The sequence below is a fragment of the Schistocerca americana genome, chromosome 11 (genome assembly GCF_021461395.2).
Source record: "Schistocerca americana isolate TAMUIC-IGC-003095 chromosome 11, iqSchAmer2.1, whole genome shotgun sequence".
NCBI classification, from domain to species: domain Eukaryota; kingdom Metazoa; phylum Arthropoda; class Insecta; order Orthoptera; family Acrididae; genus Schistocerca; species Schistocerca americana.
Genome location: NC_060129.1, coordinates 37365765 through 37385620, shown reverse-complemented (window position 1 = coordinate 37385620; position 19856 = coordinate 37365765). Strand labels below are relative to the sequence as shown.

Sequence of the window (19856 nt, the reverse complement as noted above, 5' to 3'; positions counted from 1 at the left end):
CTGAGCACTATGGGACTTAACTGCTGAGGTCATCAGTCCCATAGAACTTAGAACTACTTAAACCTAACAAACCTAAGGATATGACACACATCCATGCCGAAGGCAGGATTCAAACCTGCGACCGTAGCAGTCGCGCCGTTCCAGACTGTAGTGCCTACAATCATCTGGTTTGGAATATATGGTTGGACTGTAATGACTTCATGTTGTTGTTGTTGTTATTGTGGTCTTCAGTCCTGAGACTGGTTTGATGCAGCTCTCCACACTACTCTATCCTGTGCAAACCTCTTCGTCTCCCAGTACATAGTGCAGCCTACATCCTTCTGAATCTGCTTAGTGTATTCATCTCTTGGTCTCCCTCCACGATTTTTACCCTCCATGCTGCCCTCCAGTACTAAATTGGTGATCCCTTGATGCCTCAGAACATGTCCTACCAACCGATCCCCCCTTCTAGTGAAGTTGTGCCACAAACTCCTCCCCAATACTATGCAATACCTCCTCATTAGTTATGTGATCTACCCATCTAATCTTCAGCATTCTTCTGTAGCACATTTCGAAAGCTTCTATTCTCTTCTTGTCTAAACTATTTATCGTCCATGTTTCACTTCCATACATGGCTACACTCCATACAAATACTTTCAGACACGACTTCCTGACATTTAAATCTATACTCGATGTAAACAAATTTCCCTTCTTCAGAAACGCTTTCCTTGCCATTGCCAGAATACATTTTATATTCTCTCTACTTCAACCATCATCAGTTATTTTGGTCCACAAACAGCAAAACTCCTTTACTACTTTAAGAGTCTCATTTCCTAATCTAATTCCCTCAGCATCACTCGACTTAATTCGACTACATTCCATTATCCTCGTTTTGCTTTTGTAGATGTTCATCTTATACCCTCCTTTCAAGACACTGTCCATTCCGTTCAACTGCTCTTCCAAGTCCTTTGCTGTCTCTGACAGAATTACAATGTCATCGGCGAACCTCAAAGTTTTTATTTCTTCTGCATGGATTTTAATACCTACTCCGAACTTTTCTTTTGCTTCCTTTACTCCTTGCTCAATATACAGATTGAATAACATTGGGGATAGGCTACAACCCTGTCTCACTCCCATCCCAACCTGCTTCCCTTTCATGTCCCTCGACTCTTTATAACTGCCATCTACTTTCTGTACAAATTGTAAATAGCCTTTTGCTCCCTGTATTTTACCCCTCCCACCTTTAGAATTTGAAAGAGAGTATTCCAGTCAACATTGTGAAAAGCTTTCTCTAAGTCTACAAATGCTAGAAACGTAGGTTTGCCTTTCCTCAATCTTACTTCTAAGATAAGTCGTAGGGTCAGTATTGCCTCACGTGTTCCAACATTTCTACGGAATCCAAACTGATCTTCAACGAGGTCAGCTTCTACCAGTTTTTCCATTCTTTTGTAAAGAATTCGCGTTAGTATTTTGCAGCTGTGACTTATTAAACTGATAGTTCAGTAATTTTCACAGCTGTCAACACCTGCTTTCTTTGGGATTGGAATTATTATATTCTTCTAGAAGTGTGAGGGAATTTCGCCTGTCTCATACATCTTGCTCACCAGATGGTAGAGTTTTGTCAGGACTGGCTCTCCCAAGGCCGTCAGTAGTTCTAATGGAATGTTGTCTACTCCCGGAGCCTTGTTTCGACTCAGGTCTTTCAGTTCTCTGTCAAACTCTTCACGCAGTATCATATCTCCGATTTCATCTTCATCTATCTCCTCTTCCATTTCCATAATATTGTCCTCAAGAACATCATCCCTGTATAGACCCTCTATATACTCCTTCCACCTTTCTGCTTTCCCTTCTTTGCTTAGAACTGGGTTTCCATCTGATCTCTTGATATTCATGCGAGTGGTTCTCTTTTCTCCAAAGGTCTCTCTAATTTTCCTGCAGGCAGTATCTATCTTACCCCTCAGGAGATAAGCCTCTACATCCTTACATTTGTCTTCTAGCAGTCCCTGCTTAGCCATTCTGCACTTCGTGTCGATCTCATTATTGAGACATTTGTATTCCTTTTTGCCTGCTTCACTTGCTGCATTTTTGTATTTTCTCCTTTCATCAATTAAATTCAGTATCTCTTCTGTTACCCATGTATTTCTACTGGCTCTCGTCTTTTTACCTACTTGATCCTCTGCTGCCTTCACTATTTCATTCCTCAAAGCTACCCATTCTTCTTCTACTGTATTTCTTTCCCCCATTCCTGTCAATTGTTCCCTTATGCTCTCCCTGAAACTCTGTGCAACCTCTGGTTTAGTCAGTTTATCCAGGTCCCATCTCCTTAAATTCCCACCTTTTTGCAGTTTTAATCTACAGTTCATAACCAAGAGATTGTGGCCAGAGTCCACATCTGCCTCTGGAAATGTCTTACAATTTAAAATCTGGTTCCTAAATCTCTGTCTTACCATTATATAATCTATCTGAAACCTAGTACCTGCAGGGTTCTTCTGTGTATACAACCTTCTCTCATGATTCTTGAACCAAGTGTTAGCTATGATTAAGTTATGCAAAATTCTACCAGGCAGCTTCCTCTTTCATTTCTTAGCCCCAATCCATATTCACCTACTACGTTTCCTTCTCTTCCTTTTCCTACTGTCAAATTCCAGTCACCCATGACTATTAAATTTTTATCTCCCTTCACTACCTGAATAATTTCTTTTATCTCATCATACATTTCATCAATTTCTTCATCATCAGCAGAGCTAGTTGGCATATAAAGTTGTACTACTGTAGTAGGAGTGGGCTTCGTGTCTATCTTTGCCACAATTTGGCATTCACTATGCTGTTTGTAGTAGCTTACCCGCACTCCTATTTTTTATCCATTATTAAACCTACTCCTGCCTTACCCCTATTTGATTTTGTATTTATAACCCTGTATTCACGTGACCAAAAGTCTTGTTCTTCCTGCCACTGAACTTCACTAATTCCCACTATATCTAACTTTAACCTATCCATTTCCCTTTTAAAATTTTCTAACCTACCTGCCAGATTAAGGGATTTGACATTCCATGCTCCGTGTTTTCTTTCTCCCGATAACGATGTCCTCTTGAGTAGTCCCTGCCCGGAGATCCGAATGGGGGACTATTTTACCTCCAGAATATTTTACCCAAGAGGACGCCATCATCATTTAATCTACAGTAAAGCTGCATGCCCTCAGGAAAAATTATGAATGTAGTGTCCCCTTGCTTTCTGCCGTTCGCAGTACCAAAACAGCGAGGCTGTTTTGGTAAGTGTTACAGGGCCAGATCAGTCTTTTATCCAGACTGTTGCCCCTGCAACTACTGAAAAGGCTGCTGCCTCTCTTCAGGAACCACACGTTTGTCTGGCCTCTCAACAGATACCCCTCCATTGTGGTTGCACCTACGGTATGGCTATCTGTATTGTTGAGGCACGCAAGACTCCCCACCAACGGCAAGGTCCATGGTTCATGGGGGGGAATGACTTCATAGCCTGCCTTAATCTTTGAGGCGAACACTACTCAAGAAAACGGTAGAAAAGGAGTGCATGTGGGCATTAAGTTTGCATCCATCTTTTTCATTACTCAACAGGGCTGCAGTGAAGCCATGATTAGAGAGGTAAGTGTGGATTTCTCCCTGGGTGCGGCCATCTAACATCAGAATGTAAAGAACACCATGTGAAGAGTTCGGTGTACAATGGTCCTCAACACAAACAGGATAACTCTGGAGGAGTGATGCTGTAAGCAGCTGTTGGGCTTGAAAACCACAATACCTCTTCAGAAGTAAAGTTGCATTACATAAATGAGAACAGGATTTCACAGGGCATGCAACTGCAATAACACCTTTCGGAATAATGCACGCATTAACCATAGTGAAGGACCGACCACCTCTGGTACGTGATACCATGAGGGACTGACGTGCAGCTGGGAGGGCCTTCAAATCTTTACCCTCATTCTGTTTACATTTAGTAGACACACACTAAGATGGTGATTGAGTCATTGGAAAAAAAAAATCCCATATGATGGCCAACATCTCAAATGGCATGCTCCTTCCAACTGGGGGCCTCTTCAGGGGGGGAGGGGGGGGGGGGGGGGGAATTCACCCACCGTAAATGACTGTTCACACCTCAGGTCACACCTCCCGAACACCTGACAGAGAAGCCAATTGGCATTTCGGCAGGTAACAGACTAGGCAGTCACCCCTCTCTGGGTCTGGCCTGTACCAGAGACTACGTGCGAACCCTACCTGTTGACCCGGAGCTGGGAATTATCCATTACCTTGTCACCTGTAATGTGTCTAATGAATGGGGCAGCCTTCGGGAACACACCAGGGCGAAAGAGAAACGAAGATAATGAGGATTCTCCAGCTAAGTCTTCACAACCTTACTGAAACTGGCACCAGCTACTTACAATTCTTCTTGATGGTGGCCTGTAAACTGTCACCATAACAAGCTTGTGTGTTACCTGTGCACCACTGTGGCACTGCATTGAAATAGGTGTTCACCTCTATATTCATTAATCTGAAAGGCTGGGAATCAGCTCCAACTTTTGGATATATAACCAGTAACACTTTTTTCTTACTTGTTCTACTGCAGTATGACATTTACTTGTGCCCATCAAGATGAATCTGTTGAATTTAAGTGATTTTCATGTGACGTTCAGCATTAAGCACAATACAGCTGCGGATATGGCACCTGAACTTTTACTTTCCTGTATGACTATCAGACGTTTGCTGTATTTATCTAGGAATAGTCACATAATGGTTGTTGCAAAACAGCATTAATGAATAATTACAGTAGTGTGTTTTATATCTGAAGTACTTTCACAATTAATAAATAAAAATTTGTACTTCTCAAAAAGTTCTGCAGTGAATTATGAAAACATACCTTGCACTATCAGATGCGTATCTTGTTGAGGTTTCCACCTGAAATATTTGAAGAAATGGCCAGTGATTTACAAATGATGAGACAGTAAATAAATAGATTTCTATTAACGCCCACCAACATGTGATTGGTCCACAAATTGCCCTATGTTAGGCTTGAAAATATCATTAAAGAGGACATGATAAACTGTGACAGTTAACAAAACAGAACGTTAGTAAGAATTTGCTATCCATTTTCTCACTGTCTTTAGTACTGTAAATAACTACAGAAGCCAGTAATTTGGCTGTAGCCATACTTCCTACTAGACACTTCACACAGGAAAGTAAACAAAAACATCTTTAATCTGTCATGCATTTACGCCTTGTGTAAAATTTTCCTTCACTTTCTTTCCATTATGAAAACTGCCATTCAGTGACAGATGAATCCATCATAATAAGTGACACTATTGGCAAACTCAAAATAGTTTCAAACATTGTAAATGGATAACAAGTTAAAATTGGCATTACAAAATAACACATTCACAGATGAAGAAATATCACATTCAGAGAACTGTAGATTCTGCACAGAGAACATAGGGAAGAAATTCGCGAAACTATTCCAGAACTAGGCTCTACATTCATAAATGGTAATTATGTTGCAAACGGTACCAAATTTTTCATTACCTCCAGAAAAAGTCTCTCCCTGTAATAATTCAATATTTAGATTAGACGTACATAATAATTAATGAACATGCACCAATATATCAGGATAACAATAACAATGAAGAAGGTAAAACAGTCCTCAGAACAATGTTGAGAAGCATCTGATGAAGTTCCAGAGGAAAACATACAAATATTATTAAACTTTTATCTCCAGACTGGTACAGAATGGTAATGAGTACATTTTCTGCCTAAACTGCTATTAAATGTATTTATTCACAACTGGAATTTTGACTTATGCCATACTCAAGTGACAGCTTACTATGAACTAAGTCAAAGTTATTAAATGTCATGCCTAGTGTTTGGGGAGTGGATATTAAGACATGCAGTATGACATGACTTTAATATAAATTAGTACATGAAGTACTACCATGGTCTAGGCATACAGATTATGAAGACTCCCATCTTGTAATGAATATGGAATCTGTAAACATGGTTAACACAAGGAACGTATTACCTGAAAAGGAATTGTAAAGGATTCAGACCTCACACTGAGCTACCACCTGAGAATCGTACAGCTGCCAAATTAATTTTGAATAAGTACATTCCATAACAGTCATGGGAGAAAATGTTTTTCTTTATGAATGTCTGCCTGACTGTGGATGTAAGAAAAAAGGAAAAATGGTAAGAAAAAGACATTTAGCATACACCATTAAAAAGATATGAGGTCAACAATAATATGATTTGAGAACATCAGACAGCTTATGTGCCAACAACAAAGTACAATTCTAAAAAGATAATGAATTTCAGAGTGAGACACACACCAGTTGACATTAACCATTATCACTGAATAATAAAAGTAAGATACCTGGCCTAGAATAACCGATAACCATGTTCACATAACATCCAAAGAAATTCTATGAAAAGTTCAAGTAGGAAACAACAGCAGAAATCCTAAAATACAAGATATATCAGAGATGGCTTAGGGCAGGATGGTCCTGTGAAGGGCAGAATGATAAAGGACTAAAGGAGCAAAATATTATTGGAATACATCTGCAAAATTTTAGAAGGCTTATGACTACAAAGCAAGACTGCTTTTATTCAAAATTCTTAAAGAATCTGAAATACAGAAGACAACACAAGTTCTCTTGAAAGAACTACTGCCTCATTGGAGTTATGAACAGACTTTAGTCAAGGCAATGGACTAAATCCATTCTTCTTTCAGATAATACTAGAAAAGTGAACATTGAACACATGGAGCAGTTGTCAGAATCTAATACCAGAAGTTGAATACTACTTGGTTAAAAAATGGATAATGTCAAAATTGTCTTTCTGACTTTTGCAGATAATTTAGCAATACTGACAGTGTAGAGAAAGCACAGAACAGAGAGAAAGAAAAACAGTAGGCTAAGCATGACTACTCATCTCTTCCGACAAGAAGCAGTGAAGCAATAATGGGTAACAACAGGACTGCAACATCCCAATCAAATACGAAGTGTGGGAGGATCAGGGGAAGACAAATTTAAGGATCTATGAGAAGTCATGTAGCCAAATTGTGGGGAAAATGGAACCACAAGAGGAAGACTATGAAAGATTGACTTTGCATTTCAGTTAACAGAAGATTTTTATAGTAAAAATTCATTCTCCAAAATTGCAGAACCTCCAAATTGCAAGGCAGTCATTTGGCCAGAATACACACCTGTATCACAAATACTAATTTTAGAATCAACAAAAATAGCGAAAATTACGAAAAAAGTAAATATATTAGGAAACAGAACACCAGCACAAACATTTAAATTCAGAAACAATACAGAAGTATAGATAAATATGTAGGAAAGTAACTGGAGACAAAATTTGGCAAAGAAGGCTAATGAGTATTAGCATACTGGAAACAAAAACTGTGCAGCAGTACTGAAACCATAAAAAAAAGAAACCCTCATTGGCTTACAGGAGTGCACAAAGACCTACAAGAAACTTGTATAAATAAGAAAGATATTTAAAACCAACCCAAATACAGAAACAGAACTGAGTTTGTAAATTCTCCACAGCAAAACAGTTCCAAAAAGACAAGATACAAATTGGACGTCAGATGCGTGGAAAGAAAAATGTGTACAGATGAAGAATTAGTATAAATAAATGTAAAATCTTAGGTGGCCTGTAATTGAGCAGGAAAAAGAAATTGTTCCACATTTGCAGTACCTCCTCAGTAAAAGCATAGCGACTGTATATGTGCTGCAAACAAGTTACAGTGAGCACTGCAAATATGCAGATAACAGTATTTGAAGTGTTTCGTTAGGCTACAGCAGTGCTCAGAAGTATTTTGCGGTTGTGTTGGTATGCTGTCACTCCATCAAGATCTGCACACTGCTGTGGTTACATATCTAGTGAACAAGCAATATCATACAACAACAATATAAGTATATATTCCTTTAGCTCAAAAGTAAGTAACTTGCCTTAATGGTATGGTGTTCATTAACTACTATGACTCAGGTATTCACTCAGTGATTTTTTACTTGTAGAGAACTAGAAGTATAGCAAAACAGAACACTTCCTTAATGTGAGACAAGCTGTTTTGCATGTCTTCAAGACTGGGAGGTAGCAGACTAGCACTGCTAGAGACTATCGCATATCACAACCACCAACAAGTGTTCACAGTCAATGGCAAAAACAGAAAACAACAGTAATCAATTAGCCACGGTGAGGTCATCCCTGAAAAGTGAGGAGGAAGGACAGAATGATTTGTAAACGATCAGCTGCTGCTCCAAGAGAAACACCTCAACAAATCAGGGATGACCTGAAGCAACATAATGGACTAAGCCGACACACATCTACTGCAAAAAGTTACTTAGTAACAGGTGATTTACATGATAAATGACACAAACCCATCCATAAAATCAAAAAATAGGGACAGGATAGAGTTTGTAAGGAAACCCCAAACTTGGAATGCCAACAATAAGTCTAAGGTTTTATGGGGTGACAAAAATTAATTTAATGTATTTATTTTCTGATGGTGTCCAGTATGCAGGGTGAGTCACTAACTATTGCCATCAAGAATAACTCTTAAAGTATGGTAGGAGTTGAGAAGTTTGTGGGACAAAAGTTGCAAGATACAACGGGGGCCATAATATGACGTTGGTTCTTAGTTGCTTCAGAAATATAAAGGTCAACTTTCTTTTTTAAATGGGATGCTGTAGTTTGCTACATACTTTCTGATAGCAGCTATAGATACGAATCCAATGATGTGTAACAGTAAGGTCTTTGAAGGTCAACAAAGGTCATAAAGGTGGCATAAACGTCCATTTACAGATGGTGTTCGAAGTGATGATCATTGGTATGAATGTAGTGCTGCAATCTTCATATCATGGACTGGATGGTATTCCTTATTACATTGGCACTTATCGAAGCACATCCTCTGACAATTCTCTCTCGCGTATCTTCAGGTGTACTTGGTACATCTTTATAAACAATGTATTTTACGAATACCCACAAGGAATAATCCAGAGGCATCAAGTCTGGTGAACCAGCTGGCCATGGCACATCACCTCTGCGTCCAATCCAATGATTTGGGAACTGTCTCTGCAGCTCATTTCTAGCCGTCAGCAAAAAATGTGCCGGACACCCATCGTGTTGATACCACATTCTGTTCCTTGTTTCTAAGGGTATTACTTCCAATAACAGACCTAATGTAAATGGACATTATGGACATTCAAGCCACCTTTCTGACCTTCAAAGACCTTATTGTTGCACATCATTGGATTTGTCTCAATAGCCACTATTAGCAAATAAGTACCAAACTATAGCATTCCATTAAAAAAAAAAAGGTTGACCTTCATATCTCTGATGCGACCCAATCTAGCAACACAACACCAATGTCATATTGTGGCCCCCCATTGTCCCATGCAACGTTTGTCCCACAAACTTTTCAGCTACTCTCATAATTTCAGAATTATTCGAGGTGACAAGTTACTCACCCTGTATACATTACAAAAAAAAATGAAGGGACAAAACATGGATCAGGCATAGATCACTAAGCATGGTGGTTGAAGTGTCATGATGTGGGGATGTTTCCTGTACAGACACATTTTAAGAAAGAATATGATTCCTTGTAGGAGACAGAATATGTCACATAACTGGCTCTTTCAGGAGGTCAACAATTCGAAACACACCTCTGTCTATTTTCTAATTTTTTTCAGACCAAAATCTGAAATTTTTTTGAGTGCCTAAGCTGGAGCCTGGATCTAAATCCAACTGAACACCTCTGATACGTGCTGACTTTATGTGTTCATGGTAGAAGCTACTTAAATCAATTTGCTGGTATCTTACTGGCCCCATGGTCTGAACTCCCAATTGACCTGTTACAGAAGCTTGTGGATTCAATGCCAAATTCATGTGCAGCTGTGATCAAAGCCCCTCCGTATGCATCAAATACTGATTTGTTCTTCAGATCCCAAAATAGTTTTATTCTTATATACTTAGACCTACAGTATACTTTTGAGTCAAAAGAATTACTTGTCTCTTGATGCAACATAACCTTGTTTAAACTTGTACTAAATAGATCACAATTTCATATTTTCCAATTACCCAATGGCAGCTTTTTCTGTTACACTCTTATGTTTATGCAATTGTAATTAATGCTTTCTATAAAACATTTTTGGGTGCCACTGTAATAGGACTGTGTTTACACACACGGTGAGATGAAAGAAGTAGATAGTAAACAACAGTGGCAGAGTACAAATACTGTTTTGTTCTGCATACCACTAAACGCAATCTGATGACCCTCGGGACAGCAGCAACAATCCTTAAGTACATTGTTTGATGTGAGCTCATCAGATCAAATCAAAGTGCATTCCAAGAAAACAACTGCCATATTTTACAGACTGTAAGGTGCACCATAATGTTCAAGCAATATTTAAGAAAAGTATATTTTTACCATTTTTTATTACGTTGCAAAGTCAGCTAAAAAATATTTTAGCTTATAAAACCAAAATGAGCTTTAAAATCACTGAAATTCATTATTGGAACTTTCCACTTTCCTTAGCATCATTGTCATCTTTATATATAAGATGGTCTTCTCTACCATTAAGAGCATTATTTACGCTGACCCATTGATAGACTTAACAATGATGGTTTCTCTCACCCTACATCACAACTGCTTTATTGACTGACATGGTTGCTTGTTTGGAGATCATTTTAGAACTCCCTTTGTCATGAATTCATGTTGGGCTTAATGTATCATCCATTTGTTCCAATCTTCTTCCATATACAATTTAAATACACTGAAATGCCATGGAAACTGGTATAAGCATGCATATTCAAAGATAGATATATGTAAACAAGCAGAATATGACACTGCGGTCGGCAATGCCTATATAAGACAACAAGTGCAGGATGTAGCTGTTGTATCACTTACTGCTGCAACAATGGCAGATAATTAAGATTTAATCAAGTCTGAATGTGGTGTTATAGCCAGAGCATGAGGATGGGACACAACATTTCTAAGGTAGCAATGAAGTGGTGATCTTCCCATATGACCATTTCACGAGTGTACCGTGAATATCAGGAATCCATTAAAATATAAAGTATCTGACATCGCTGTGGCCAGAAAAAGATACTGCAGGAACGAGACGAAGAACAAATGAAGAAAATCATTCAACGTGATGGAAGTGAAATCCTTGCTCCAGGTTTCAATGTTGGGCCATCAAAAAGTTTCAGTGTGCAAACCATTCAGCAAAACATCACTGATATGGCCATTTGGAGCCAAAGGACCACATTATTGAGCATATCTGCGATGTCTTGCAACAAGCTCTTCAGAAAAGATCTCCACTCCCTTATATTCTTTCTGATTTATCAGCCCTGCAAGATTCAGGGTATCAATCCTCCCCCAGCACTACTTCAGACATTAGCCAAGTCCATGCCATGTCGTGTTGCGGCACTTCTGCATGCTCACTGGGGCCTTACACGATATTAGGCAGGTGTACCAGCTTCTTTGGCTCCTCAGTCTAGTGTATTTGTCAAGACATCAAGAAGTTGCAATTGTGTAGCAAGTCGTCCTGCAACAACAGCAAGTTCTGTATTTAACTGTCTCAATTTCTCTTTCACGGAATTTCATAAATTACTACTAAAGTGATCTAGCACAAGAAGAGAACTCTTCTTCAGTGAAATGACTTTCCTTCGCTTCAACACAATGTTAATCCATAATATCATACCAGCCTCATTCATCCAACCCTTGTCACGTATGCTAACAACACCTGGTAGTATTTCAGGTTTCGACATCGTTCAGCACTTGAAAATGGTCCTTGGATTAAGTTTAGTACCATCAACACAACACGAAAGAACATCAGTGTAGTGCATTTTTGTCATGTTCACTGTTTTTATAGTTACTGTTTTATCACATTTCATGGTAAAAATTTTGTTACTTGGCACATCAAGTCTCTATTCACTATTAAAATTAGTTCCACATTAGTTTTCTTTCAATGTTGTATAATAATGTGACAGAACGATAATACTCTCTCTTCATACTCTTATGGCATTTTATGAGATGTTTAGGTCTTGGTTTGCATGCTAAGTCCATGACGCTTCATAAACCTGTAGCAACAAACATTTTCACCCTTAATATCTGTTAAGTTCCACTGCAGCACTAGCCTACAAGCATGTATTTGAGTCATTTTTGTAGTAATTGAAATATCATTTAGATGGTGTGCTTGAATCCATTTCAATACATCGTCTTTTAGTTTCGACCATTTTGTATTCAGCCCTCTATTTGCACATTTAACCTTCCTCATGTTTTTCAGTTCTCTGTTACTAGCCTGCCAATAGCAAGTGTTTTTTCTGTTGCTGGAGGACTGAAATGCTGCTCAGCTGATCTGTTTCCACATTGTTCAGCATATGATATTACTTACTATTTATAGCCTGCATCAAATGAATACCTTTCATTTTTTCCATTGTGAAACTAGCTACTATAGAGAATATTCTTCTGTTTCCAATAACACAAATCCTTTCAATTCAAGTTCGCTGGCACTGTGGACAGCAATGACACATCACGGGCTAGACAGTGCTCTGGGTTTGTTATTGTGGGGCATGAGGGAGACACTGTTAGCAAGCTTGTGAATCCCTGTAATACGTTCGTTGCGCTGGTGCACTGCTGCTGCCAATTGAACCCAATGTTGTTAGATAGAAATAGATTTCCTGCAGCATTGAATATATGGCCATTTTTAAGGAAACCGGGAATTTTGACTCAAACACTGGACTTGTTATATTAAATTTGAGTATAACACACCTAAATTTTGGAGGCAATTTTTTTTTAAGAAACAAATATGGTATCAAATCTTTGTAAGCACCACTGGAAATTAATTTGAACAAATAATTAAGGTAACTGAAAATTTGTTATACATTCAAACTTTCAAATACAACAAGTGAGATAGCAATGTGAATCTAACATCAAATGCACAGGATTGATTGACACTGAACATTTCCCATTTAACACTGAAACACTAACATCTATGCATTTAATATTTTGCTCTGGTGAACTATGTTCCTCCTAAGCCAAGAGAAATGCCCATGACCTACTATCCATTGGGATTACTTTCCTGTGAGAAAAATCTGACAACTATGAGGGAGTATTTAAATTCACATTCATATAACTTTTGCACTAGTATCTATGAGCAATTTTAGGACTTTTCCAAGATCAGTGCTATGATGGCAAGTAGAATTTTTGTCACACATTTAAACATACTCAAACTCATTGACAAAAAAAAAGAAAAAAAAAGATAAATGCGGCCAAAATAATTGAATGACAGCAATAAACAAAGGATTTAACAAATCAAATATGCTAACTCTGCTGACAGATCTGTCGAAAAATCAGATGCATAGCCAACTGCAAATTTGTCACTTTCCAGCTACAAAATATTATTCACAACTATTACATAGAAAAACACTAAAATTGAATTCAACAGTGTTATATCAAACTATGCATCTCAACTTCAGGAGTTAAATATAGCACTGTATAGTTTTTCATTAATTAATTCTTATAAACACTGATTACAATACCACTAAATTGTACTACTAGTAAGCCAAAAATGCCAAAAGCATAAACAATACATCAAACTGTAAAGTGAATACATAGTTGATCTGGAACTCAACTGGATCCAGGGTATTACAATTTGACTAAAACTACTCAATTAATTTGACCAGAACTAAATATACTGCACAATTCCACACACCAAAAGACAGCATATTTTACACTACACCATTATCTTTATCCTTAGTGAATGTGTGTTAGATAGTTTGACAAATTAACTATTATGCAGTGTGTTCAAGACATGTCCAGTTCAACTGGTTGTAATTCAAACTTGGTATGTGCTATATAGTAGCCTAAAGCACCATGTAGATGAGCAGGAAATTACAATCTCACCTGATATGACGCATTTGTTTATACAGAAATATTTCCTTGTATTTATTTACTGTAAAAGTTGCATATGGTGGCAGTTTATAATGTTTTCACCGATATTTACTGTAATATTTATCTTAGAATGTTTCATAAGGTTCTAAAGTGACCAGCATGGGAAAGTGCTTATCTCAAGCCAGGCTTCACAAAATACTCACTAGAGTACCAACTAATCCAGGAGGTACATTGAGGAAGGAAGATGGGGAATATATAAAGACAGCAGATGAGACACTAGAACTGCTCCTCAAAAGTAATTTTCCTCAATATGCTCTGGTGGATAACATAGACCAGAATGCAACCCCTGGAAGACAATAGTTCTCAGGCACTCAAAGAGAGGACTGAGAGTGTGGCAAGCTCAGTAAAATCCAGTGGGCGGTGGGAACATCCTAATGGGTCAAGTCACATGGCTCAGATTGAATCTTCCCAGCTCTCTTGAAACAAGTAGGAGAGAATCTTGTAAGAGTCCTGTGCAGGTTGTTCAGGGTTAGCCTAGCAGGGGGAGCCATTCCCAATGCCTGGAGGGCAGTGAAGGTTGTCTTTATTCCAAAGCCAGGGGAATTGATCATTCGAAGGCCAAGGATATGAGACCAATCAGTCTGGTTAATGTACATGTTGGGGAGAGGAGGCTAACTAGAGCTCCTCTGCATTCAAACCCCAACACACACAACCAGGTATATCAAGTGAGACAGCTCTCCATCTTCTTGTTGGGAGGGTGGAGAAAGGACTTTGCTTTCAAGAAATAGCCCTCTGCATCTTCCTGGGCATCGAGGGGGCTTTTAGTAACACAACCTTCGATTCCATGGTTAGGGCAACAAAGGTGGATGACCTAGTGACCACTATATGTAGGTGGACTAGGGCCATGCTTAGTGGAAGGAGGGTAGAGGCCTCATGATGAATGAAAAAATGGTAATTAACACCACTAGAGGTTGTCCACAAGGAGGAGTTTTGTCCACTTTATTGTGGAATCTAGTGGTGAATGAACTCATTGAGAAACTAAATTCCAGGCAATGCTTTTGCCAAGGATACGCAGATGAACTTGTCTTAGTAATACCTGGCAAACTTACTGATACAGTTAGGAATATGGCACAAGATGCATTGGACAATGTGCAAGACTGGTACATTAAATAGAACCTAAACGTTAATCCTAACAAGACTGTTGTGGTATCAATCACGAAGAAACACATCCAACACTAAAGTTGGAATCGAAAGCTTTTCGATGACACTCTACCTGCGAAGGGGATAGTGAAATATCTAGGGGTAATCTTAGATGAGAAACTATCACAGACCCCTCACATTAAGAGCATGTGCTCCAAGGCGAATTGTAATCTAGTGAGTACCAGAAGGGCTTGTGACAAAAACTGGGGCCTAAGATTCTGAGTTATGCACTGGACACACACCACAGTGGTTAGACTTAGGATCTCCTATGGGGCCGTATTGTCGTGGAAGATGGTACAACAGCAGGTTGCAGCTAAGGAGCTTGCTAAGGTGCAGAGACTGACCTGCTTCGCCGTAACAGGCAGAATTAATAGCACACCAATCGCTGGGACGTAAGCCATGCTGGACATGCCTCCACTACATCTTTGGGTTAAGATGAAGGCAGCAGCTGGTGCATACACACTCAAAACTGGTAAAAACTGGATTGCATTAGGATATCTAGATACACACACACACACACACACACACACACACACACACACACACACACACACACACACACACACACACACTAAAACAGTGATGCAAATATAGGAATGGCTCAGGAAATGCCACCCGACTACACTACTGGCCATTAAAATTGCTACAACAAGAAGAAATGCAGATAATAAACGGATATTCATTGCACAAATATATTATACTAGAACTGACATTTGACTACATGTTCACGCAATTTGAGTGCATAGATCCTGAGAAATCAGCACCCAGACCGACCACCTCTGGCCGTAACCACGGCCTTGATACACCTGGGCATTGAGTCAAAGAGAGCTTGTATGGCATGTACAGGTACAGATGCCCATGAAGCTTCAACATGGTACCACAGTTTATCAATAGAATTCACTGGCGTGTTGTGATGAGCCGGTTGCTCGGCCACCATTGACCAGATGTTTTCAATTGGTGAGAGATCTGGAGAATGTGCTGGCTAGGGCAGCAGTCGAACATTTTCTGTATCCAGACATGTGGTCGTGCATTATCCTGCTGAAATGTAGGGTTTCCCAGGGATCGAATGAGGGGTAGAGCCAGGGGCCGTAACACATCTGAAATGTAACGTCCACTGTTCAAAGTGCCGCCAATGCGAACAAGAGGTGACCGAAACGTGTAACCAATGGCACCCCATACCATCACGCCCAATACACGCTTCCAACATGCGCTCACTGCAATGTCGCCAAACACGAATGTGACCATCATGATGCTGTAAACAGAACCTGGATTCATCCAAAAAAATTATGTTTTGCCATTCGTGCACAAAGGTTTGTCGTTGAGTACACCATTGCAGGCGCTCCTGTCTGTGATGCAGTGTCAAGGGTAACCACAGCCATGGTCTCCGAGCTGATAGTCCATGCTGCTGCAAACGTCATCGAACTGTTCGTGCAGATGGTTGTTGTCTTGCAAACATCCCCATGTGTTGACTCAGGGATCGAGACATTGCTGCACGATCCGTTACAGCCATGTTGATGAGATGCCTGTCATCTCGACTGCTAGTGATACAAGGCCATCGAGATCCAGCACGGCGTTCCGTATTACCCTCCTGACCCCACCGATTCCATATTGTGCTAACAGTCATTGGATCTCGACCAACCTGAGCAGCAATGTTGCGATAAGATAAGCCGCAATCGCGATAGGCTACAATCTGACCTTTATCAAAGTCGGAAACGTGATGGTATGCATTTCTCCTCCTTACACGAGACATCTCAACAACATTTCACCAGGCAACGCCGGCCAGCTGCTGTCTATGTATGAGAAATCGGTTGGAAACTTTCCTCATGTCAGCACATTGTAGGTGTTGCCACCGGCGCCAACCTTGTGTGAATGCTCTGAAAAGCTAATCATTTGCATATCATAGCATCTTCTTCCTGTCGGTTAAATTTCGCATCTGTAGCACGTCATCTTCGTGGTGTAGCAATTTTATCGGCCAGTAGTGTTTATAACAACTCCCAACTGCTTCAACAAGCCTTACACAATATAGTAATTGGAAGCAGGGAGCAATGGCAAAACAGTTTGACACGATACAGTGGACATTGTCTGGTTTACTGATGGGTCGAAATCAGACCAAGGCGCTGGGGCTGGGTTGTACAGGTTTCGGCAAAGACTGGAGGGCATCATCTCTCTAGGAAAACTGGCCTCTGTATTCCAACCTGAAATTACTGCAATCAGAGCGTATGTGGAGGAGAATATATGTAGGTGCTACAAGGACCATAGCATCTACTTCTATTCAGACAGCCAGGTAGCCCTGAAATCATTGGCAGCTCCTGCAAGAGATATAAGATTATAGCAGAATGTCACAGGGTTCTGGTGGAGCTAGGGGAAGCAATAGCGTAAACTTAATGTGGGTCCCTGGTCACTCAGGGATTGGTGGCAAAGAACAAGCCAACAGGTTGGCCAGGATGGGGGCCAAAGACTCCATTCATTGGACCGGAATCTGTCCCGACAATCACCAAGGCTATGATCAAACTAGAACTATGGAACTGGCTTAGAAGACAGCACATAGAATACTGGACCAAGATCTCTAAGCAAAAACATGGTAAGGTAATGATGCCAAAGCAGTGTTTTAAAAGAAGCTCTGTAATCCTGGGCTTGAACAGGAAAGAGATTAAACTCATAGTTGGACTGATGATCAGCCATGGGAATTTCAAAAAACACCTACATACAACGGGTATAACTGAAGACCATAAATGTAGCATCTGTGATGAGAGTGAAGAAATTGCATCACACCTATTTCCAATGCATGGCACTGGAGAGCAAGAGAGACAGAATTTTCAGTGTAACTAGAAGTGAAGAAATTGTGTCTAACAAAGAAATGGTAGGGAGACGCCTTGCACTATCTAAGGGCACTGGTTGGCTTTACTAGATATACAGGGAGCAATACTGCACAATAAACTGTTTCGGTGCGGGCAGTGTCTCAGCTTCTCTGCCAAAATCAAATTAAATCCATCATCCTTAGTGAATTTGTGTTCAGGCATTTTTGACAAATTAACTATTATGCAGTGTGATCAAGATGGGTCCAGTTCAATTGGTTGTAATTCAAACTTGGTATGTGCTACATAGTAACCTAAAGCACCATGTAAATGAGTAGGAAATTATGATTTCATCTGATATGACTAACTTGTTTCTATATAAATATTTCCTTGTATTGACTTAATTTAACAGTTGCATTAACAGTTGCATATGATGGCAGTTTATCATGTTTTCACTGATATTTAACGTAATATTTATCTTAGAATGTTTGGTAAGCTTCCAAAGTGACCAGTATGGGAAGGTGCTTATTTCAAGTTGCATTAGTTGCAGTAAAAACCATGTACTTTCAATCACTTATTTTAATTAACTTTTTAAGATGTTTTGAAAATGACTAGCATGGTATGGTTTCTTGAGGTTTTAAATAAGCAGTGCTGCTGTGCCTCATAGTCTTTGATAATGTATCTGTGTTTCTCACATGGTCTGGGCCAGTGAACTGTTACTGTTAAGTCTGCATACAGTAGTTGAACAGAAGTCTCTGGACAGCCAACCAGTTGTGCCATTTCAGCTCTCTAAAATTGCATGGATGATAAGACTCTGAGCAATACGTGAGGATTTTGGCATTTTCTCATTACATTCAATTGTTGTACATTTTTGTGACTGCTGAACTTTCACTTTGCGCAACTGATAGTTCTGTTTTGTACTGAACTTCGACTGACAGTGCCACGGCATCACTGATGATTAACACTCAGTTGGAACTTAGATTTTAGTTCTGATTTCACATTATCTTATGTAACTGGGGAATCTGTCAAATATCCGTAATTATTCACATAATTGAACTGCATTATCTTCAATCTGAAGTGTTCAACCTTGCTATGTGATCCTATATAATTCAATTTCATGATTTAAAGTCTGGCCATTTCTACTTTTGTGTCTTACATTGACATTATAAACCATTCAACTTAACTTTGCCACTGTGTTTACATTTAGTTATTATTTAGTTTTCACTGCATTAAATTCATTTGAAGAACTTGTTTAAGTATACATTAACTATTGCAATATATGCTTAACTTCATACTTTTCAATGTTGCTTGACTGACAAAATCTACTGTAGACAGCTGGTGGTTTTGACAGGGTAGATGCTCAGTGGTAGATGGCCTTCACCCATTCATGGGACTGTAGAGAGACATTCCGAAATCAGCTTTGTACACTACCCTGAAACTCAATACATCATAAGACCAATTTCAGAATATTAACATTACACATCTTGATGGAATTTTCACAGTAAGGTGTCATCTCACATTGTCAGTAGCTGGACTGAAATCACCATCAGTGATTGGCACACAAACTGAAGATGACACACAAGGCCAAAACATTCAATTTGCTCTTTCAAATGTATTTCATTATGGGATATTGTAATGGAGTTACTCCTTTCAGTACCACATCAACATCAAAACGACAGATTTTGAGATAATCAATTTCTGTTCAATTTATACTGTGTAACCACTAATAGAAAAAAGGCACCTGGACAATATGAGATGGCTGTATACTGCTCATATTACACTGAACTTGTTCCTTCTCCAACAGCAGCATATCAAACGTCTGAGCCCATTGAAGTTTCCTAGTGATTGGAAGAAGGCACCAATCAATCATATTCTCAATTAGTGTCACCTGATAGATGCACATAATCATAGCAAAATGAAGCACGTCCATGAATAATGCTATATGGCACATTTCCCAGATTTTAG

At 39.3% G+C, this 19856-nt stretch overlaps 1 protein-coding gene across 1 annotated transcript in view; it reads right to left on the bottom strand.

Moving 5' to 3' along the window:
- The window catches only part of LOC124554032 (putative zinc finger protein 66), a 105531-nt gene that overhangs the window by 22946 nt on the left and 62729 nt on the right, over positions 1–19856 (bottom strand). Inside the window, exon 7 of the mRNA XM_047128066.1 lies at positions 4864–4901. Coding sequence (XP_046984022.1) covers positions 4864–4901 — 38 coding nt within the window. The remainder of the gene's footprint in view (positions 1–4863; positions 4902–19856) is intronic.